The sequence below is a fragment of the Rosa rugosa genome, chromosome 1, assembly GCF_958449725.1.
Source record: "Rosa rugosa chromosome 1, drRosRugo1.1, whole genome shotgun sequence".
NCBI classification, from domain to species: domain Eukaryota; kingdom Viridiplantae; phylum Streptophyta; class Magnoliopsida; order Rosales; family Rosaceae; genus Rosa; species Rosa rugosa.
In genome coordinates this window covers 46,596,208-46,619,718 of record NC_084820.1, presented here as the reverse complement: position 1 = coordinate 46,619,718, position 23,511 = coordinate 46,596,208, and the positions used below count along the sequence as shown (strand labels likewise).

General features: G+C 37.8%; 1 protein-coding gene and 1 long non-coding RNA gene across 4 annotated transcripts; one reads left to right on the top strand and one right to left on the bottom strand.

Annotated features, from left to right (window-relative positions):
• The first annotated feature begins 601 nt into the window (after positions 1-601).
• On the top strand, positions 602-9,810 carry LOC133725134 (probable disease resistance protein At5g63020). Of its 3 annotated transcripts, none has more exons than XM_062152266.1 (3): positions 602-3,373; positions 3,453-3,667; positions 4,681-9,810. In XM_062152266.1, exons 1-2 carry the CDS (start codon positions 667-669, stop codon positions 3,479-3,481), a joined length of 2,736 nt encoding a protein of 911 aa, XP_062008250.1. In that variant the 5' UTR covers positions 602-666; the 3' UTR covers positions 3,482-3,667; positions 4,681-9,810. The 3 variants fall into 3 exon arrangements, with proteins under 3 accessions (XP_062008250.1, XP_062008249.1, XP_062008248.1); XM_062152265.1 differs by having other exon boundaries at positions 602-3,667; positions 4,681-8,967; positions 9,177-9,810; XM_062152264.1 differs by having other exon boundaries at positions 602-3,667.
• A 616-nt stretch (positions 9,811-10,426) lies between these two features.
• LOC133739045 (uncharacterized) lies at positions 10,427-15,099 on the bottom strand. Its single transcript, XR_009860427.1, has 7 exons — positions 14,603-15,099; positions 14,239-14,276; positions 14,061-14,128; positions 13,767-13,874; positions 13,609-13,664; positions 13,385-13,528; positions 10,427-10,751 (listed from the first exon to the last, which is right to left on the bottom strand). It is a non-coding gene; the product is annotated as an uncharacterized LOC133739045 (long non-coding RNA).
• Between the last annotated feature and the right edge of the window lie 8,412 nt (positions 15,100-23,511).

Here is a 23,511-nt window from a genome sequence, read left to right as displayed (position 1 = left end):
TTGTCTAAGGTAACATCATAGAAAACTAAATTTGTAGACATGAAAACATAATCATCATGTATCAACGATTCGTTTGTCTTTCAGGATCATCAATACTTAACTGGACAGTGCACGCGCGCTCCGCTTTCGAATGCCCTGGCTTGAGCTTGGCTACTTCTTTGCCATAGTTGCCACGGTTAAACAAAAGGATAGTACATAATTTAAAGGTACCTAGCTCAGACAAAAAAAAAAAGACAAAAAAAAGGATTAAATATGCTGGCTGTCTTGACTTATATATTTTGATGTAAACATCCTACTGTCTTCAAGCTGCAACTACTAGGAAACAATTAAAATGTTCGGAGTTCATGCAATTGAATTATTTGATGGTGTTAGTGACCCAGTAACGTGACGTATGCTGTTGATAAATTTTCATACTTGGTCACATTTGGGAAGCAAATCATATTTTATCCTTTGGTGGAATATACATTAAAAATTCAATATCACGAAGCTGGCATGTTGTGATTTGTTTCCTTTCGTTTTTGGCAATTGGGTAATGGAATATTGTGATCAAAACCGATTCCCTTAGTTTACACAACCAGTGACGGCATTGATCACAGTTTGAAGCAGGAACTCCTGACTCACAACTTCTCCAAACACTTAAAAATCTTCCCTGATTTTTCTGATAGAATGGGTAACCTCTTCTCAGTCTCCTTATCATGTGATGCCATTGCTTTTCGCTGCTGGGACTCCTTTGTTGGAAGAAAGCATTATGTAAGTAAGCTCCAAGAAGACCTTGAAGCTCTGGATTCGTCTTTGCAGGATCTAACTTCTTTAAAGAATGATGTCAAGAGAAGGGCTGAGGTTGCTGAGCAGCAGCCGCAAATGAAGCGGTTAGACCAGGTACAAATATGGATTTCAAGGGTGGACACAATAGAGGCTCAAGTCAATCAAGTTGTCAACGATGGTCCTCAACAGATTGAGAAATTGTGCTGTGGAGGGTATTGTTCAAAGTACTACATATCCAGCTACAAGTATGGGAAAAAAGTGGCCAAAAAGTTGGTGGAACTATCTGAATTGAAGAACAGAGGAGAACATTTTGAAGAGGTGGCAGCAAAAACCTTATTACCACCAGCTTTAGTCATTGAAAGACTTCTAGAGCCAACCGTGGGCATGGAAACTATGTTTGATGAGGTCTGGAGTCACATTGAAAATGAAGATCTGGGAGTGATTGGATTATATGGGATGGGAGGTGTGGGTAAGACCACCCTCCTTACAAATATCAATAACAACTTCCAACACGCTCCTAATGATTTCAATATTGTGATATGGATAGTCGTCTCCAAGGACATCAAACTTGAGATCATTCAAGATAAGATTGCAAAAGAGGTTGGAGTAATCGATGACAAGTGGAAGGATAAAGAACAGCATGAAAAAGCTCAAGAAATCTTCGGCATCTTGAGCAAAAAGAAATTTGTGTTATTATTAGATGATATGTGGGATTGGGTTGACTTAACTAAAGTAGGCGTTCCAGTTTCTAACCAAAGGAACAACTCCAAGATAGTCTTCACAACTCGCTCCGAGGATGTCTGTGGTCGTATGGGAGCTCAAAAGAAGATTAGAGTGAAGTGCTTGGACTGGTATAAAGCATTGAACTTGTTTCAAGAGAAAGTTGGAAAGGAAACACTTTCTCTTCATCCCGATATCCCAAAACTAGCTGAAGCTGTAGCAAAGGAGTGTGGTGGTCTGCCCCTTGCATTAGTTACAGTTGGTCGGGCCATGGCTTGCAAGAAGACACCTGAAGAATGGAATCATGCAATTCATGTCTTGAAAAAATCTGCCCCAGAGTTTTCAGGTATGGGAGATAAGGTGTTTCCTCTCTTAAAGTTTAGCTATGACAATTTACCGTGCCAGAAAGTCAAATCTTGCTTCTTATATTGTGCTTTATTTCCAGAAGATTTTTCCATAAGTATAGATGAGTTACTGTATTGTTGGATGTCTGAAGAAATATTGAATAAGTATGTTAATGTAGATGAAGCACGGAATGAGGTTTATGATATCTTAGGTACTCTTCTCAATGCATGTTTGTTGGAAGGTGAAGGAGATATTGTAAAAATGCATGATGTAATTCGTGACATGGCATTGTGGTTGGCTAGTGATCCTGAGAAAACAAAAGAGAGTTTCCTTGTGCAAACAGGTGCCCAGTTAATTGAAGCACCTACTCTCGGGAAGTGGGAGAACTCGAAAAGGGTGTCATTTGTTGCTAATCGCATTGAAAATCTAGTTGAAACACCCAAATCTCCCAATCTGTTGACGTTGTTTCTTAGGGATAATAATTTGAAGATGATTGCCGAAAGCTTCATTGACTTTATGCCTATTTTGCGAGTGTTGGATTTGTCTGAAAATAAGGACCTAATCAGGCTTCCATCTGGAGTTTCGAAGCTGGTTTCGTTGCAGCATCTCAATTTGTCACGAACTGGTATACGAGAGTTGCCCACTGAGTTAAAGGCCTTAACAAGGCTCACTTATTTGAACTTGGAGTACACAGCTGAGCTCGAGTTTATTCCACCAAATACATTATCGAGTTTTCGGAGGTTAGAAGTATTGAGAATGTCGGGTAGTAATTATCAGTTGCTTTCTGAAGATAATGAGGCAATGATAGAGGAACTGAAGGGTTTGAAACAGCTTGATATCTTTACTTTGACCGTAAGAAGTATCACTTGTTTAGAAAGATTTGTTTCCTACCGGAGGTTACTAACCTGCACTCGAAATCTCAATATTGAAGTCTTTGATGTCAACTTTGATGTCAACCTACCAACTATGAAAAGTAAAGATCTTGATTTCCTTGAAATTTCGAATTATGGTAGGTTTAAACAAGTGGAGAATTATTGGGCAAGACAAGCAGCTAAGGGACCTCGGAACTCAATGGTGATCGACCGATTATGCTTGCTTGGCCTTCAATCCGTAGTGATAAGTGGCTTCTCGTCATTGACAGACCTGACATGGCTCATTGCTAATGCTCAGAATATCACGTATCTAAGCGTAGACGGATGTTCTGAAATGAAAACAATTATTGATTTGAAAAAACTGCTTAAGGTAGAACATATGGTAGAAGAGTGGAAGCCATTTGCAAAACTTACACATCTGATTTTGTCACAGCTGCCTGTGTTGAAGAGCATATATAATAATCCTATGAATTTTCCATATATAAAGGAAATCTGTATATCTGGGTGTCCATCATTGGAGAAGCTGCCATTCAACTCCAGCTGTGCCCAAGGATGCTACACAATCCTCATTGAAGGAGTGGATGCGTGGTGGGATGGCTTAAAGTGGGAAGACCAACTGGCTCAGAATGTTTTCCTTCCCTTCTTCAGATCGACAGGGGCGACACTTCCAGGTTTTTTTTTTTTCCCACTCGGATACTTTTGGTGCACTGCCATAATTGTTGGGCTCTTTTAATTTTATCTTGTATGCAGCTCCAGCACATCTCTTATATTTTACGTGAGGCCCTCACGGTGAGGGGTAATCAGGCGGTATGAACAACTACCTGGCTGATTTTAATGTTGATCATCCGAACAGTCTTGCATTTGTAAGATTCATGCCACCATTTTCTACTCCTCCCCGACAATCTCTGTCAACTTTCATTGTTTCTGTCTCAGGATTGATTGATTGAATGAGTGTGCTTCATTAGGTACCTCTTCTTATTCTAATAAATTTCCCGCCTGTAATAAATTGTATGAATTCAGTTCCATGTGAAGATTGCCAAGTAATTAAAATTTCTTTATTTACCATTTTGAAAGCATTGTGTGGTGTTTTAAGTTTGTAACCAAAGACTTGTGATCACTTTTCGTCTTTAGCCAAAAGCAACTGGAATGTTGTTGAGAATGGGAGTGTTGGGCTCAAACTCACGTTTGAGTCATTGAGTGTGTATGAGTGTGAACATGTGTCAAGTTCTCATAAATTTTAATACTAAATTAAACAATAACTATAAAATATAAATGCTGTTTTGGGTCCCTTTTTTCCCCATGTATGCCCGAGTCTATTCAATTCCCGTATCCCACCTGACCACCGAGTTATCAGCATAGCTCGTCCATTTGACTCGGCCCGAGTCAATTTTCGATGTTGTACCAGAGTCTCAATGTGCTCCACAACATCATGACATTGAAAATGAGACACACAGATAAGCCTACTGTTTTAGTGCTCACTCTCCCCCCCCTCTCTCTGTCTCTCCCCAATCTGTTACCAATTAAAATTAAGACTAAATTCAATTTGCCTCCTCCAATAATTATCATGTTAGTCTCTAATCTTCTTTTTTTATCAAGATCATCCCTATACTTCTCAAATGCATCATCCGCATCCAATTATCATAAATCCATCGAATCGTGACGTCACATGTGTTAGCGTGAGTCATGGTGTAACATTAGGAATAGAATATATTGTAATTATAGCGTAGTTAGTACTTACCTATTCTATGTATGGTAGAGAATAGGGACGTAAGTCAATTGTATTCATATCCCCTTTATATACCTCCACTGTGAGATGAATAATATTATCAGAAAATTCACTCTCAATCTTATTTTATTTGACTTGGTATCAGAGCAAAGATCCGAAAGGACTTTGTCTCTTTGTTTGTTTCAGTTTTCTGAATTGAGGAGTTTGTCTCTTAACGACGTTGTTATTGTCGTCATTTGTCTGCATCACTAGGCGTCTGTCAAAGAACGACTAATCATCTTCTTCTTTGACTTCGGCGTCATCTTCTCCAGCGCATCAGACCCAGTCGTCCTATTCTCTTGCTCAAAACCGCCGAGATCGATTCCGGCTTTGTCCTCAGTCGAAGGTCACCGTTGCTCTCCTCTTGCTCAGATCGCTTTCCGGCTTCGTCTTCAGCCAAAGACCGCCGACGCTCCTCTTGCCCAGACCGGTTTCACCATTCGTCCGAGACCGTCGCAGACGATTCGTTCGAGATCGTCGCCTCCTTCTCACCCACATACCGACCGGGTTCTTCAGTTCGTCGCTGCTCACAGGTCGACCGGATTTGTTTAGCCCAGTCAACATCTGGGTCGAATCCGTTAGTCACAGATCGACCGTCCGTTTCACTTCTTCAGTTCAGGCCGGTGTCGGCCTTAGTCCAGTCCTACCCGTGCAACAGGTCAATCTCAAAAAAAAAATATATATATATATATTAAATTGCTGCACGTTCTGTTATTATTTCGGAATTCCTGTTATTTTTTCCGCTGCATACTCTGTGATTTTGTGATTTTACTACTATATTGTTACAATGGGTGGTGATGCAAATGAAGGACAGAGTTCTAAGATCAATGAGGTCCAAAAGATTGAGGTTTCTGTCCGAAATTCAGATGGTGGCTCTTTTGGTGGTCCAAAACTCAATGGTACCAATTTTCGAACATGGAAGAAGATTATGTTTGTCCATCTTCGTGGCATACACAAGATGAAGCATGTGAATGGAACAACCAAAGCTCCTAGTGAGGAAGATGCAGATGCTTATGCTAAGTGGGAGGATGATGATGGATCTGTGATGGCTCTCTTGTTCAAAGCCATGACTGAAGATGTGCTACAGTTGGTGGAAGAGTGTGAGACTGCTGAAATGATATGGAAGACATTGGGGGATCTGTATACCAATGAGTCTGATTTTATACAGGTTCATGAATTGATGTGCAAAGCTGCTAATATGCAACAGAATGGGCAACCAGTAGCTGTGTATTTCACCAAACTGAAGAATGTATGGGCTGAAATTGATCAGAAGCGTCCCTGCAAGATCAAGAATCAGGAAGATCTTGTGTGGTACTAGAAGGAGAAGGAGCTTGAAAGAGTTCATGTATTCTTGAGAGGGCTTGATGAGAAACATAGCAGTGCCAAGGGAGAATTGCTCAGAATGACAGACCCTCCTAGTCTAGACACAGCTTTCACGTACATCCGTAAGGATGAGTCTCAGCAGGGAAGTGTAAAGCATGCACAGGTTGAAGTGTCTAGCCTAGCCATTCAGGCTAAGTCACCGACACCTTTCCTTTAGCAACAGAGTTCGGCTCCTCTGGATCAGCCAGGTCCTCCTCCAGGCTTCACCAACCGCCCTCGTCCTCAATGCTCGTATTGCAACGACCTTGGACATGTTCGAGAGACTTGTTGGAAGCTGAATGGTACCCCAAAAAGAAAGGTTATCGTCCTAAGGCAAAGGCTGCTGCGGTTCAGTTGATCTAAGAACCAGACTTCTATGGCGTGGCTGGACAAGATCATCATACCACAGGTGGGGCTGCTCCTTCAGCCTCTATAGCTGGTCGTGGTAAGATTGGTATGGCTTTAAAGGTTTCTAACTTTGTTGGTTCTGATACATGGATTATTGATTCTGGTGCCTCTGATCATATGACTTATGACAAATCGTACTTTACTGAATTGTCTTCTCCACCTATGTCCTATGTAACTGATGCCAATGGCGAGGCTTTTCCTGTGTTAGGGTCAGGATCAGTGCGTATTACTCCTACTTTAGAACTGCATAATGTGTTATATATGTCTGACTTGTCTCATCACTTTATATATGTTCCACAGTTAAACACTGAGTCTAAATGCTCCGTAACCTTTTATCCTATGTATGTGATTTTTCAAGATCTTCTCACCAGGGAGATCATCGGTCGGGGGTATCTAAGGGGCAGATTGTTCCATTTGGATCAGACATACGCAGGGGAGAAACCAGGAGCACAGTCCCGCACCGCTTTGACTTCGAATTTTGATAAGCTAAGTGAAATTTGGTTGTGGCATCGCCGTTTTGGGCATCCATCTTTTAGTCTTATGAGAAAAATCATGCCTACTTTGTTTATTGGTGTGGATGAGTCTGCTTTACATTGTGAAACATGTGTTTTGGCCAAGAGTCATCGTGCTACTTATTCTCCTAGTGTTCCTAATAAAAGTGTTATTCCTTTTGAGTTGATTCATTCTGATGTTTGGGGACCTTCTAGAGAGCCTACTGTATCGGGTATGAGATATTTTGTGTTGTTTATTGATGATTGTACGAGATTGTCATGGGTTGCTCTTCTTAAAACCAAAGATGAAGTCTTTCCAGCTTTCCAAACTTTTCGTACTCTTGTTCAAACACAATACCATAGCACCATTAAAGTCCTGATAATGGAGGAGAATATGTTAATCATGTTTTCCAAGAGTTTTTTAAAACCCATGGGATTGTTCATCAAACCACATGTCCACAAACACCATAGCAAAATGGAGTGTCCGAAAGGAAAAACCGTCATTTACTTGATATGGCTTGTGCACTTCTCTTTAGTGCTCATATGCCTAAGTATCTTTGGGGCGATGCTATACATGCTTCCTCTCATCTTATCAATCGTCTTCCATCTAGTGTCCTTCAAGGAAAAATTCCATTTGAGGTTCTTGCATCTCATGTCTCCTTACCTTCATTTCATAATCTTCCAGCTCGAGTCTTTGGTTGTGTCGTTTTTGTCCATATTCCTAAAAACTAGAGGTCTAAGTTGGATGCCCGGGCGCTTAAGTGTGTGTTTGTGAGCTACGGAGGTTATCAGAAAGGGTACAAGTGCTATCATCCACCTATCAGAAAGTACTATGTCACCATGGATGTTACTTTCTTTGCGGACATGAGCTATTTTTCCTCTTCAGATACAGCACTTCAGGGGGAGAATTCATATTTTGAAGAGCTGTATCATGGAGAGGAAGAGGAATCAAAAGGCAGGGAAGAAGAAGTCACCCAAGCAGAAGGTATTTTGACGGATCCGATTGAGTACGTCAACCAGTCACCTCCAGACGCAGAAGCTCCAGACATCCAGGCACCAGTTTCAAGCCCTTCAAGTGAAGCTGAAGACACAACTGCCCCTCCTGCCGTCTCTTCTACCCCTGGCCCACAGCTCCCTGGTACTGAAGATCACTCATTTGAGGTATGTCCACCCACTAGTACTAGTAGTATTGAGTCTACTGTTGGGCAATATGTGTTACCAAATAGGACAACTCGAGGTCAATCAGCCAAAAGATATGAACCTACTCTTACTATCAAATCGAAATACCCAGTAGCCAATTATATGTCCACTAGGAGGTTGTCTAAGTCATATGAATCATTTGTGAATCAAATATCTACTGTGTTAGTACCTAACAAAGTGCAGGATGCGTTGGGGGATCCAAAGTGGAGGAAGGTAATGGAGGAAGAGATGGAGGCGTTGCAGAAGAACAATACTTGGCAACTTGTGCCTCCACCACAAGGCAAGAAGGCTGTAGGTTGTCGTTGGGTATTTACAGTGAAGCATAATGCAGATGGATCAGTGAATCGGTACAAAGCACGCCTTGTAGCAAAGGGGTTTACTCAGACGTATGGTATAGACTACGATGAAACATTTGCTCCTGTTGCCAAGATGAACACCATTCGGGTTCTGCTCTCATTTGCTGCTAGTTTAAATTGGCCACTCCGACAGTTTGATGTTAAGAATGCATTCCTTCATGGAGAGTTAGTCGAAGAGGTGTACATGAGCCTTCCACCTGGGTATGTAGTTGCTTCTCCAGGTGATTTTGTATGCAAATTGAGAAAGTCTCTGTATGGTTTCAAACAGTCACCTCATGCTTGGTTTGGAAGATTTCACAGTTCATGCGGAAGGTTGGTTACAGACAGAGCAACTCAGACCATACCTTGTTCCTCAAGCATCAACAAGGGAAGGTAACAACTCTAATTATTTCTGTGGATGATATGGTAATCACTGGCAATGTTACTGTTGAGATGGATAGACTGCAGGGACAACTAGCCTCTGAGTTTGAGATGAAGGACTTGGGTGAACTTAAGTACTTCTTAGGAATTGAGGTAGGCAGGGGGAGAGAAGGGATCTACTTGTGCCAGAGGAAGTACGTTCTTGACTTGCTGACAGAGACATGTTTGTTGGATTGCAGACCTATTGATACTCCTATTGAGCAGAACCATTGTTTAGCTGAGTATCCAGATCAGGTACCTACTGATCGAGCTCGCTATCAGAGGTTAGTTGGGCACTTGATTTATTTGGCTCAGACTAGACCAGATGTTGCATATGCAGTGAGTGTGGTGAGTTAGTTTATGCATAACCCAAGTGAGAGTCACATGGATGCTGTTATGCGAATTTTGAAGTACTTGAAGTCAGCTCCAGGAAGGGGAGTGCTGTTTTCTAAACACAATAACATTCTTGAGGTTTGTGGATTCACTGATGCAGATTGGGCTGGAAATATTACAGATAGGAGGTCGACATCGGGTTACTTCACTTTTGTTGGAGGTAATTTGGTTACATGGAAGAGTAAGAAACAGAAAGTTATGGCACGGTCTAGTGCTGAGGTTGAGTATAGAGGTATGGCTCACGGAGTGTGTGAATTGCTGTGGCTGAGAAATCTGTTACGTGATTTGGGTTTCAAGCTCAAAAGTACTATGCAGTTGTATTGTGACAACAAGGCAGCTATTGACATATCACATAATCCGGTACAACATGATCGTACTAAGCATGTGGAGGTTGATCGTCACTTTATAAAGGAGAAGCTAGATGCCAAAATTATTAGCTTCCCTTTTGTTCCAACTGAAGAGCAACTTGCAGATATACTTACCAAAGGAGTTTCCATGAAGGCGTTTTATGACTCACTAAGCAAGTTCGGCATGGTTGATGTGTATGCACCAACTTGAGGGGGAGTGTTAGCGTGAGTCATGGTGTAACATTAGGAATAAAATATATTGTAATTATAGCGTAGTTAGTACTTACGTACCTATTCTATGTATGGTAGAGAATAGGGACGTAAGTCAATTGTATTCCTATCCCCTTTATATACCTCCACTGTGAGATGAATAATACACTATGCCAAAAAAGCAATCAAACGACAGAGGAGATCTGTCGTCTGATAAAAAAATTTCTGTTGTCTAGTACGGTGCCATCTCTTGGGGCATCAGACGACAGATTTCCTCTGTCGTCTTATTTATCAGACGACAGAAGGTTTTCAAGTCATCTGTTGTCTGTTAGAGAATTCAGACAACAGTTATCTGTTATTTATAATGACTTACAACAACAGTTTTCTGTTGTTTGTTTCGTATTCTAATAACAATTAACTGTTATTTAAACTACCAACACAAAACAATTATTTGTTGTTGTACATTCATTTAAGATACAATTATATGTTGTTGTTTTTGTCTTGTGTCAACGAAAATTTATATATTTTTGTCGTTGTTTTTATTGTAAGGCCACAGTTTTCTGTTGTTTGAGTGGGAAAATAACTAACAGTTAACTGTTAGTTAAACTACTAACACAAAACAATTATTTGTTGTTGTACATTCATTTAAAATACAATTATATGTCGTTGTTTTTATTTTGAGTCAACAGAAGTTTATATATTTTTGTCTTTGTTTTGATTGTGAGACCACAATTTTCTGTTGTTTGAGTGGGAATATAACAATAGATTTTTCCTAAATTCTGTTGTTCTTAAGTAGCTCCAACAACATATTTTGACTTTGATTTAGTGGTTGCATGGTATTTCAAATGTCACATTTATATTCCTATTAGGCAAAATGCCCGCGCGGTGCTGCGGGTATACTATTGATATGGTTGAATTTACATCGAAATTACGTTATAGATACATTAGATATAGTAAAACTACATTATACATTGTTCTACTTGTCTCAAAAATCTGGTGCCTTTGCCATACGAATCTGGATTAGCAGCGACATCATAAAAGGAATGGATGCTGCCACTATCTTGGTTTCCAGCCCAAAACTGGTTTTGGAAGTTGTCCTTTGCTCCAGCAGACATATCCTAGCATGAAATTGAAAAACCATTACCAAAAAATAAAAAATTCAAAGGCACTCAATGAAACACTTTTCTTCTCTCAAGCAAATGCATTTCTTTTGGTTACTTTGTCTAAGCCGGTAGAATGAACGAATCTTCTGGAAAAGCTTTTCACTTTTGGTAGCAAAAGTAGCGAGGGAAATTGTACATTTGATTAAAAAAATGTTGCTCTTTGGTTTATGAAGTGACAAAATGTTCTGTATGCATATATATAGACCAGTACAAAATAATTTACTCTTCACACACTCATTCTCAATTTACACTATTCTAAGTAAACAAAAAGCATTAGTCAAAAAAAGTTCAATGCAATTACATCAGTTCATGGAGATGAGATGAATGACTTAAATAGATACTTTTTTTCACAATGAGAACTAAGATTGATGAAAAGACAAAGCAAGCAATACATTAACTAAAGATAACAGGAAAAGAAACTATCCATACCTTCAGGCTGGGATTGGACACCTGCTTCTGATATCATATATATAGTAGAGTAGTCCTTATGCACCGCAGTCAGCAAACCTGTACTCTGCAGTGGAAAAAACTTAAGATGATGTATAATGGGTCTATGGTTCAGAGACTATTGCAGTACATTTGTCTTAATCTATTTTTTTTTTTTCCTTTTCATCTGATGCACTTGCAAGAAAATTGAAAGGCTGAGAAATAAAAGAATAAAAGGAGTGTTTGACCAGGTTGCAAGACCAAGTAAGGTCATTTTAAATTGCAAGACCGATTTAGTTTAATCAATCCGTTTCAGTGACTCATGAAAAGAAATTCAAACAAATGTAACTAATCACAATACAAAAGCAAATGGCTAAGTCCAAGCAAATGTAACTACTGATTCATCTGCTGATTTATTTATCAAGAAATAGAATTAAAAAAAACAAAGGAAATACAATTGATAACTGCATATTGAGAGGGTATATATCCAAAACAGCATTGTAAATTTGTAATCCCAACAAAATGAATTTCAGCCAGATTATGACTGCAGTATCACTGACATTTTGTTTTACATTCCTTATATCACTATATTATCAGTTTATCATATACTTCAATCAAAATTTATGTTCTCTCTTTCATGCTTAAATGCATCTTCATACACAATTTGGAATGAACAACTAATAAAAAAACAAGAAGATCAAATTGCAATTTTGATCAGCTATCTAGTCACTTGGTCACAACTGCCATACAACTAAATTTAAATTCAGACACTGTACTAATTTCAAATTCAGACTACATAGCTACATAGTAAGTCATGATCATTAGTCTTTGATAACCACACAACTTGGGCAAGTTCAAACTAAATTGCTCAATGACGTAGACCCAAACTCAATTAGAACGAAACCTTGTGGTTTTCTAAACTCACCCCATCATTAACCAGAGCACTCTGCCGCATTCTTTCCATATGGTTTTGAATTGAACGGTTCAAAACGCAAGCCCTTCTGTTCTACCCATGCACCCAATTCATAACCAAATCAGAACCAAAACACATCCAATACCCAAAAGCCAAAACTCAAATCCAAATCTCACCAAAAACAGAGCAAGTAAACTCAATGTCCACATATTCTTAATTCTTCATTGAATGGTGCATGACAGGCCTAGAGCCATATGGGGCCGAGCAACTATCAACTTATTTAACTCTAAGAAATGCTTAAAGCCACAGAGCTCAGCTCTCGTTCATTTGTACTGGAAAACAACATTTTTCATTAGTTAAGATAGACTTCGGTCCCGTTTGAAATTGTTTTCGCTTTTAAAAAAATATATTTTTGTCTAAAACTTTAAAGGGGCTTGATATCATTAGTGAATGAAGAAGTTTTGAAACAAAAGAGACATAACTCAATAACTGCCACCCCTATTGATGAATGCAGAGATCAGTTGTACCGAGAGTTTCACAGGTTATAAACAAAGAGTCGTATAAAAAACATTTTAGCCTATAAACAAAGTCATAGACCTCAATAAGTTGAAGGAGAGTGACATTCACACAATTCCTGACCCTCATCCAGCTTAATATGCAGATTGACAAAGATATTAAGAAAATGAAATAAAGCTTACCTTCTTTCAGCCAAATTGGAGGACACCACTGGCATCACACCAATGTCTTCATATCATCTGCAAGAGCATAAAAAACTGAAGTATAAAAGCCAGCACATAACCCCCCAAACTCAATATAAATCAGAGATGATAAATTCTTCCACATGAAGGTAGAGAAATTGTAAGTATCCAAGTAGTTCCTATGGAAGAAAACAGCTTTGGAAAGAAGCTTAGAGAACATATTGAAACTCAGGTGTTAAAGTGTGGCCCGATATAACATATTGAAACTCAGGTGTTAATATGTATGTACTCAGTTAGACTCTTTAGCTTCTAGATCATGTAACGCAGATATTGTACCATCTTCCTCATCATCTGTTCAGAAGTAAATAGCATATAAATGTATTATGGTGATTTTCTTTATCTGTAATCACATGACTCATACTAAAGAAGAATAAAATTGAAGGACGTAATAAAAAACCAAACTATATTACTTGCAGTAAGACACAATAATCAAGAAAACATTTTGACAACTGCAATGGGAATATGGAATAAGGTTAACATATATAACATACCTTTCTTCAAACAGTCCAGCATATCAAGCTTGAACTGCATTATATGAAAGAATGAAAGATCAAAGACCATGTTTAGATCTCAAGTTCTCAACTTGAATCCATCTGTTACCAAAATATAGGGATTTCATGTTCATGTTTACCAACCTACGATCAATAACTATATTAAGACTAAAATCAGATTGTGGAAGAATATATATAGAAGAGGCAATAACAAATATATTTACCTGGCCGGTAATTTTACTTTCTGGAGATCAAACCGGTCAATATCAAGTTCAAGACCCTGTAAACATGCAATTGTACATAAGACTATAAAAAAGTTTTCGTATTTTGTAATTTTCACTTCTCAGCACCCAAGTAGCATACAATATAGCTTCATATATACCTGATAAATTTTAAGCCCCTGAAAACTTCACCAGCAAGCCAATAGACACCAAGCTTATATGCTCAAACCTGAATTGCAAAGCCCCATGATAAACTGAGTTCGTCACTCCTGAGACATGTCAAAACATACATGTAAGCAAGAATGCTTCTTAAATGAATACATATAACTAATTCAAGCAATATATACTTAACTGTTAACGATAAAGAAGAAAACAAAACCCTCAACAAAGAACCAAAAGGGAAAAAGAAAAAAAAAAACAGCCTTAGCAAACAAATAAAGAGGAAGTAGAATCACATCTATAATTATAACACTGTAAACAGCAAGTCCACATAGTGAGATGGCAACGGATCAATTCCTAAAACCTGGAATCAGAATTCAATAAAAAATAAATAAATAAAAAATATATATATAAAATAAAAAAACCAAAATCAATTGCTAAACCAATAATTGAAATTATCAAAGTAACAATCACCTTCTTGCAGTGATGTTGTTCTAGTGAGAAATCCAAACCTACAATCATGAAGACGTCAAGTTAAAGAGAGATCATTTATGTTAACCAAAGAAAGAGGTTTAATATATGTGCTCTATATATATATATATATATATATATATATATATATATATATATATAGAATCTATTTCCTACATTTCTATAGTACTTCAATTCCTGTCAGACATTAATTTGACATAGCTAGCGAGCTCATCGCTCAATCTCCTTGTTTCCAAGTCATTCCAACTCAATAGAAGAAACTCTCATCGAGTTTATTCGCTTTCTGTTTTCCTCTGATTTAAAGAACAGAAGATTCATCAATAATCAGAAAACAAAACTTAAATACCTGATTCACAGCAGCACAATCAAGTAAAACCAACTAACAACACCAAAAGAACAAGCCAAATACTCCTTTGCATAAAACCTACACAATAAGAACAAAATAATCATCACCATTCAAACAACAAAACACCCAAACATCTATAAAAACTGACAATCCAAACCTCAACAAAAACCACCCACTGAAAACCACAAAACCATACCCAAACACATAGAAACCAAAATCATTACCTCAACAAAACATAAAAACCAAGATCAATTGAAACCCAACCACAACAAAATCCACCGATTCAAAACCACAAAACTACAAACATCAATAAAACATCACCTCCGATGAAAAACCTCTTCTCCTCCGATGCTTTTCTCTTATCTATAGATTTGGCACGGTAAACATCTAGAAGTCATGGAACTTCGGGAAGGGTCAGTGGAGGCTAAAAACAGAGCAAGTACACGGGTGGGTTACGATTCTCTGCTCTACGGATTTCTAGACTTTCTGTGGCAACCCGAAAAGAGATGTGTCGCTGCCCGTCATGCAACCGCCGTCGATCATCGATTCGTCAAGGAGATTAGGAGAGAAATCTGGGTGAGAGAGGACTGGGTTTCAGAAATTAGATTTGATTTGAGAGAGGCCTGTACAGATGTATCAAAACATTAGATAAGCCACACAATGTAATTATCAAAGATAAAAGAAATATTAATATCATTTAATAATTGCATTAGGCGGCCAGAGATGCCAGAACATACTCATACAAGAATTAAATCATTTAATGACATCCATAATGAATTTGTTGATAAGTGTTTAATTTGATAAGTTTGTTCAGGTCAAGAATTCATGTCTATATTATATCTTATGATATTTGGATTAAGTTAATATAGACAGGTTCCTTCAACCCCCAACCCACAATGCCCCATCTCCCTCTCACTCAGACTAATGGAATGCACATTTGCACATATATATTGCACATATATTTCAGATATGTCGCAATGCAAAACAACTAACACATTAACATGTGTTGACATTCTAACAGATATAAGATTTAAAGAAGCTAAAGAAATAAGTCAGTAAACAAGCAAGTTCTCCAAATTGAATGATAATAGCAAAGTGACTAGAAGAAGCACGATTGAAGAATATGACAGAATACCAATTCAGTTATTCCAAACAATATTACAAATGAAATCTCCCACATTGAAATTCCAAATGAAAAAATATAAACCTGTCAAAGATAATAGCAGAATGCTAATTTCATTGGCAAATGATGCCTTTTTCCTTTTGCAGTAATATAGGATATAAAAATATATAAAGTCCTACTAACCTTCTTCAGAAACCCGGCTATTGCTACCGTTCAACAATTCTAGTGTCATCCATGGAAGCTTTCCTCGCACATCACCAGATACCAGAGTATTGTGATTGATTCTTGATAATCCACAATCTCCAACCTAAAGAGTAAATAATTCCAAGTACAGGTTAAGAACTCCTTTGAATCAATAATTCCAAGTATAGGTCAGTAACAACTAACAACAACACATGACAGCGTCCAAATTGAATTCATAGAATTGAGGTAAGAATGCACAAAAGAATAAGAATGCTTTGTCTTTTGGCTCTCTCAAGCTACTGCCTAGATGGCACATAAGAGGGTCTGTGCTGCATTTATATATAATGCCAGTGCTTCTGGAACATTGCCTAAAGTTAATGCATGTTGTTTTATTATCTGCAGCTACATGATTGCTTTATGCAAGTAAAAGATTACAAAGAAAGACTTAAAAGAAGTGAAGATAAACTTTGGGTTGGTGATTTTGTTCCTCTTGAGATTAATGTACAGGAAAATATCAATTTGAGAGGGGAAAAAAAAAGGTATCATTTTAGAAAATGTAATGGTGAAGAATAATAATAATTTTTTTTTTTACAAATATCCACAAGCTGAAGTAAAAACTATCTAGAATTTTGGTCAACTTCTTTTGAACCGGCCGGTTTTGAATATCAAGTTCTTTTGTACCTTAAAATGAATGCGGAGATCGCTGCCTCTGGCTTTGCAGGCTGATTCATCATTGCAAAACAATAAAAACCATTAGATTTTCAAAAACACTCAAACTCATACTAATAAGCCCACGAAACAAACACATTGGTTAAACTACAAATTACTTACACTTGGTATTGTTGTCCGGCTCTTGCGAATACTTCACCTACAAAAAACCCAGTAACCCAATCTCATAAGAATTTGAACCCACCAACACAAAACCATAGATTCAATGACCCATACATTTTGATTTCGGACTAAAAACATATAAAACATGCTTCATTTTCACTGCTTCTGAAACCCAGAAAACCAAAACTATCTAAAATTTTGGTCAACTTCTGAGTCAAAGAAGCTATCAAATTCCTGTTTCAGTAATAGAACAACTAGAGTTTATATTTGGTCATTTGGATGCCTAAAACACAAACATGCTATCAGATTGGTATCAATTATGCTATCCTAATTATGCTATCAGATTCACAGCAAAACACAAGCATCCTATCCTAATTGCAAACGGCATTAAATCCTAATTGCAATTATATCATTTTGAGTCTTTTGATTGTCTGCAATTATACCATCAACATCAAATGCAAATCCGAAATCGAACCCATTACCCATTACCCATTACCCATTTCAAGTTTTCAACTATACCATTATGGCATTACCTTGGTTAAAAACCAACAAGAATACAAGATCAAATGGAAATCGATTATTTACTGATTGGAAATTGATTATTTACAAGAATACAAGATTAGAAATCGATTATTTACAGATCTAGAGGAGGATCGAAGGAGCCTTCGGCCGTCACAGAGAAGGAGAAGAAAACGGAGAGGGAGAGAGAGATGGTGAGATACCTGGAGGCGGAGCCGCGGAGACGGGTTGTTGGTGGGGATTGAAAGACTGGAGGCGGTGGCCAGTGGGGCTTGAAAGGCTGGAGGCCCAGATCGAAGGCTGGAGATGGGTTGCCGAGTCGGGAGAACTCCAAGTCTCCAATCGAGTTGGCGAGTTCAGCGATGGGGGAGCAGAGATGTGTCGCTGCCCGTCATGCAACCGCCGTCGATCATCGATTCGTCAAGGAGATTAGGAGAGAAATCTGGGTGAGAGAGGACTGGGTTTCAGAAATTAGATTTGATTTGAGAGATGGCCGATTTTTGAGAGGTATAGAGTTTCTGGTTGGTAAGAGAGTTTAGACAGAGAAGTAATGTTTGTGGGAATATTGAAAAACACGAAGCAGCTAGGTTTTGTGTTATGTCAAAACAGACTTCAAATAAAAAAAGTCAAACTCACCTTATTCAAACAACAGAATTTCTTAGCTCTGTTGTCTGAATAGTTTTACATTCACTGGTCACCGATAGGGTTTGGGCATTTAGGAGGGAAAAGACTTATTCTTGTTGGAGGGAAATCTAAACTTTTTGCTAAGAAAATTTTCATCTTTTCAGACGACATTTAAGTGTCGTCTGAGTCTGACCATATCTTCAAAATGAAACAAGCATGGTTTCTCATTGTATTCAGACAACACATTTAATTTATGTGTCGTCTGAGTTTAGTCTGAAACACTCAGACGACAGAAAATGACTATTCTGTCGTCTGAACTCTGTTGTCTGATAGCTTTTTTGGCATAGTGATATTATCAGAAAATTCACTCTCAATCTTATTTTATTTGACTAGATGATGATGTGGCACTGAAGTGAGGGTCAACTTTTCAGCTTTTCAACCCGCGGGCAAAATTCTCATAATAACCTTAAAAAAAAAAAAAAAAAAAAACTAAAACATGAAATTACATGCAATTTTTCTCTGCACTTGCTCTTCAATCCCTAACTCTTCAGTTTCTCTTGAAAATCCATCTAGGAGAAGTACTGTGAAATGCAACCTTTCATAGCTGAACATGTTTCACCATGAACTTGTAAGACCTCTCCAGCATCAGATAAACAACTCATTAAACAAGGAAATCACAGAAACAGAACAAAACCTAGAAAACTTCAATAAGAACAAAGAATCAATCTTTAACCCTTCAAAAAAAAAAATGGAGGTACAAGAACTATTTATGGTGTGTTGGCATTCCCATACAAAACCTTGAAGTATCTTACAAGCTGATCCGAGAGAATCTCAGGTAAATACATCCATGCATACATGCATAAATTAGGTGTTGGTCTAGGAAAGTATATTTGGGGTTTAATGGGTTTAATATCTTTTATTTATTTAAAGATATTTTTTTGTGTGTCAAATTGGATTTTTGATTGCCTAAGTATTTTAGGTTTTGGTGTCCTTATTTGTTAATTATCTTTAACACAAAAGAAGGTTTCCTTGTAGAAGTGGAATTAGGTTAGAAATCTATTTGATTGGGTTTTGCACGGCACCTATTCATATATTGTGGGTTTGGAATGACACCTATTGAGATATTGAGAAAACATACAGCCATAGGTGGGTTTTTTTGGAACGCAAGAATATTGGTAGAGTCTTGCTTGTTTGCTTGAGATTGAGTCTTCACAAGAGTCAAAACACTTGGTCCATGTTTAAGTGTTCTTGATCATATTTCATATGCATATATTCTCTTGAGATCAGTAGAGAAGCTGTGAAGAAAGGAGAGCGATATTTGGTGATCGTTCAAGTGAAGAAGGAGTTTGAGACGGAAGACAAGCTTTGGATTAGTTTTTGTCCAATCATTGTAGCCGAGCTAGTGCTATTCAAGTTTGTAAAGAACATATCCTTCATCATAAGTTAATTCTTATTTTGGGTTCTCAAGAGTAAGAGCCCCGCAGTGTTTTTAATCTCATGATTGAGGTTTTCACTGCGTAACCAAAAATCTGGTGTTCTGTTTGTTATTTTTGGTTTCTACCCAGTAATAATTGATACGTGCCTTGCAATCCCCATTTTCCAGAAAACACATTATGTCCTTGTATTTTCACTTGGCATCAGAGCAGGTTCTAAAGCTTTATAGTAGATCCGAGGACATGATGGAACGTGAATATAACAGAGCCTCCAGTTCGATAAACTGCCCCCCCCCCCCTTGTTTGATGGTGAAGATTACTCACAATGGAGATCATGATGAGGGCATTCCTCTACTCTCAGGATGAAAATATGTGGAATATAGTTGAGACTGGATGGGAACACTCAACCAAGGCAGAAGACTCAAAGAAAGTAGAAGGGACATCTGCAAGAGTTCTTAAGCCTAGGAAGGAGAGGGTGATTTCTTGAGCAGTTTCAAAATAGAAGTTGTGATTTCAAGGGACGGAATTCCTTATACACAGCTTTATCCAAGAAGGAGAGGGTGAGAATCAGTCACTGTGACATGGCAAAACAAGCATGGGATCTTCTTGAGGTCACTTATGAAGGCAACAAAAAGGTTAGAGGCCAGAAACTTCATAGACTTGTCTTAGAGTTTGAAAACATGCAAATGGGGGAGGATGAAATCAATAGATGACTTTCATGCTCGTCTAATGAACATGACAAGTCAGTGTCATAGTCTTGGTGATCCTTTTGAAGAGCATCGGATTGTCAAGAAAATTCTTAGGTCTCTTTCATCAAAGTTTCAATCCAAACAGACGGCTATAGAGGAGACTCAAGACCTGGACACCTATTCTCTTGACGAACTTATAGGTAATCTCAAAACCTTTGAGATGAGGATCAAGCCCGAGAAAAAGGTAAAAAATATTGCTTTCTCTTCTGTTAAAAAGAAAGATGATGTTGATGATGATTATATGGATTTATCGTTGTTGACAAAAGAGTTCAAAATTTTCTGAAAAACAAAAACTCGTTTGGAAACTCTTCGAAAATTTTCCTAACAAACCTAAATGCTTTGAGTGTGGTGGAATTGGACATTTTGCTGCCGATTGTGACAACAAGAAGTATAATTCACGTGGTAACAAGGCTTTAAAGACCACATGGAGTGATAGTGATGAAGGGTCTCAATCAGATGGTGAAGAGGTAAATCTTGCTCTTACTTCCTCTCTTAATATTGATTTATCTGATGATTCTGACTTGGAAGATGATACTCTTGATGAAGAAACAAATGAAAAGTGTAAGCAATTGTATAATGCTTCAAAAATTGTTCTTCGAAAAAATTACAAACTTGAAAAAGAAGTTGAATCATTGAGAGTGGAAAAAGAAAAGATTAAGCAAAAATTTGAAACTTCTTTAAAAAAATGGGATGAAGAACGTACTGACCTTGTTTGCAAGATTAAAGTTTTGCAGGGTGATGTCAAGTCTAAGGATTGGGACAAGGAACATGGTGATCTTATTAACAAAATTATAGTTTTGCAGGTTGAAGTCAAGGCTCAGTCCACTCTAAATGTTTCACTAACCCTTGAAAATGAAAAATTACAGGATGAGCTACTCGAAGTCAAGGAAAGCTTCAACGAGTTCTCTATAGGGTCTGAAAAGGTCTCCAAGATGATGGGCTTTGGTAAAACTCATGGCAACAAAGAAGGGTTAGGTTATGAAGGTGAGTCTTGCAAGCCTTTAACCTTTGTTAAAGGTGTGGAATGTGAAAGTTCATTGGATCAATCACAAGCTTCAAATAAAAATGATTCTGGTCCCAAGTTGCCCAAAAGATCATAGGCAAATTTAGCCCTTCAAACCCATCAAAAAGGTGCTCAGGTAAGTTCTGACAGTCACAAGTCTGTGCGTCAGCCCAGATACGTTCATAACTCTAAAAGCTTTATTCCCACTTGTCATTATTGTGGAAAATTGGGACACATACGTCCTAGGTGTAATATACTTCGCATGGTCACTCAAAATCAGAGAAAAACATCAAAAATTAGCCCAACTGCATCGCTGCAAGCTGAGCTGAAAGAGCATCTGAAGTTGATTAGCAGGATTGCAGAGTGTATTGCAATCCCCAAAGTGCAGAAGTTGAAGCATAATCAAATCTGGATTTAAAAAGGTTCAAATAATCATTTTTCTGCTCATACGAATAATCTTGATAATATGCTTGAGCTTGCTTTCGTTCCTACTGAACACAAATTTACTAATTCGTTTACTAGGCCGTTAGACCGAACTCAATTTGAATTACTTAGAAGCACCGTTGGTGGATGCTCTAAGTATTGATACTCTCACTTTGCTTGATACATTTTGCATGCATTCATGTTGTATGTCTTCATGATAGTATAGGTTCATTTTCTTTACGTTTCTGCATTGTTAGGTTCAGTTTCTGGAAATTCAGGATTGAAATGGTGGTTTGTATCCCCAAGTGTCTGACAGATTATTTTGAACTTAGATTGACAAGGGCCGTACTCTTTTCCTTAAATCTATGTACAATGAGGTGCCTAGCACGTTTTGATTTTGCCCTTGCATCACTCTGTAATTGTGAGCTTGAACAACATATTCTTTATCACCTTGAATCCTCACATGCACACATACTCTAAGTGGTGGTAAGTCATATTTGTTGGTTGGCTTGTTCTCAATACTCTTGTACGGAAAATTTTCTTATTTTTGCTGCTCCTTGAAAAAACAAAAATGAATGATTTATGGAGCATGGCCAGGCTATTCCCAAAGTAAACAAGCCTCGGTCGTGACGAACGATATGAGGATTGGGAAGAAACGGGAATGGTTTGGTCACCCCGGTGGATTGTGAAACTATTGACTCGAGTAGATGTGCTCTTTGGGATGTCCTTGTTACATCTAGTACCCTAAAGTCATCTGACTTGGGAGCTGCTAGCATAATACTCGTTACATGGGTCGTAGTTTTCTTGAGCAAAAATGTTACTTTGTGTGAAAGACAAAAAGAAAAAATTCAAAATCATGCCCATACGGTGTTATAAGGGGAATAAAGATTATGTGCTTCAAATTATTTCGTATGTGAGTTTTGTTTTTCAGGTTTCCACAAATATTACACACCCCATCTTGAGATATGTTCACTCTTCACAACAAGAGGTATAGAATATTCGATCACCCTCTATCTTACCTTGTGATTGTCGGAATTAATTCACTCGTGTGAACTTATTTTGTTGCACTCTTGTTTATGGTTAAGTGGTATTGCTCTTGTTGGAAAAGCTATGCGAATTTAATCTGTTCTTAGCATTTAATTTGGATACAACTCACTCATTGTGTGTTTGCATTTCATTCTTGCATCTCTCATAACATGATCACACTTAGGGGGGGTATTAATACTTGGACTATCTTCCTCTGATTGATTCGACTGAGCCACATCTCTTTGTGATCCTCCTTCTACATAGCTTCCGCTACATATGTTATCTTTGTCATTCCTATTCAAAAAGGGGGAGAAAGTGGATCTGTGACTGTGATAACGTTATTCTATCTTATGCATTTTACCAATGTGTGATAAGTGTTTCAGGAAAAGTATGGATTGTGATTCTCTCCTCCTATACTTGTTGAGGGGGAGTTTGCGTTGAATAGATGTGTTTTGTATAGGAATGCCAAAGGGGGAGATTGTAGGTAAAAGAACTATTTATGGTGTGTTAGCATTCCCATACAAAACCTTGAAGTATCTTACAAGCTGATCCGAGAGAATCTCAGGTAAATGCATCCATGCATACATGCATAAATTAGGTGTTGGTCTAGGAAAGTATCTTTGCGGTTTAATGGGTTTAATATCTTTTATTTATTTAAAGATATTTTTCTGTGTGTCAAATTGGATTTTTGATTGCCTAAGTATTTTAGGTTTTGGTGTCCTTATTTGTTAATTATCTTTAACACAAAAGAAGGTTTCCTTGTAGAAGTGGAATTAGGTTAGAAATCTGTTTGATTGGGTTTTGCACGACACCTATTCATATATTGTGGGTTTGGAATGGCACCTATTGAGATATTGAGAAAACATACAGCCATAGGTGGGTTTTTTTGGAATGCAAGAATATTGGTAGAGTCTTGCTTGTTTGCTTGAGATTGAGTCTTCACAAGAGTCAAAACACTTGGTCCATGTTTAAGTGTTCTTGATCATCTTTCATAT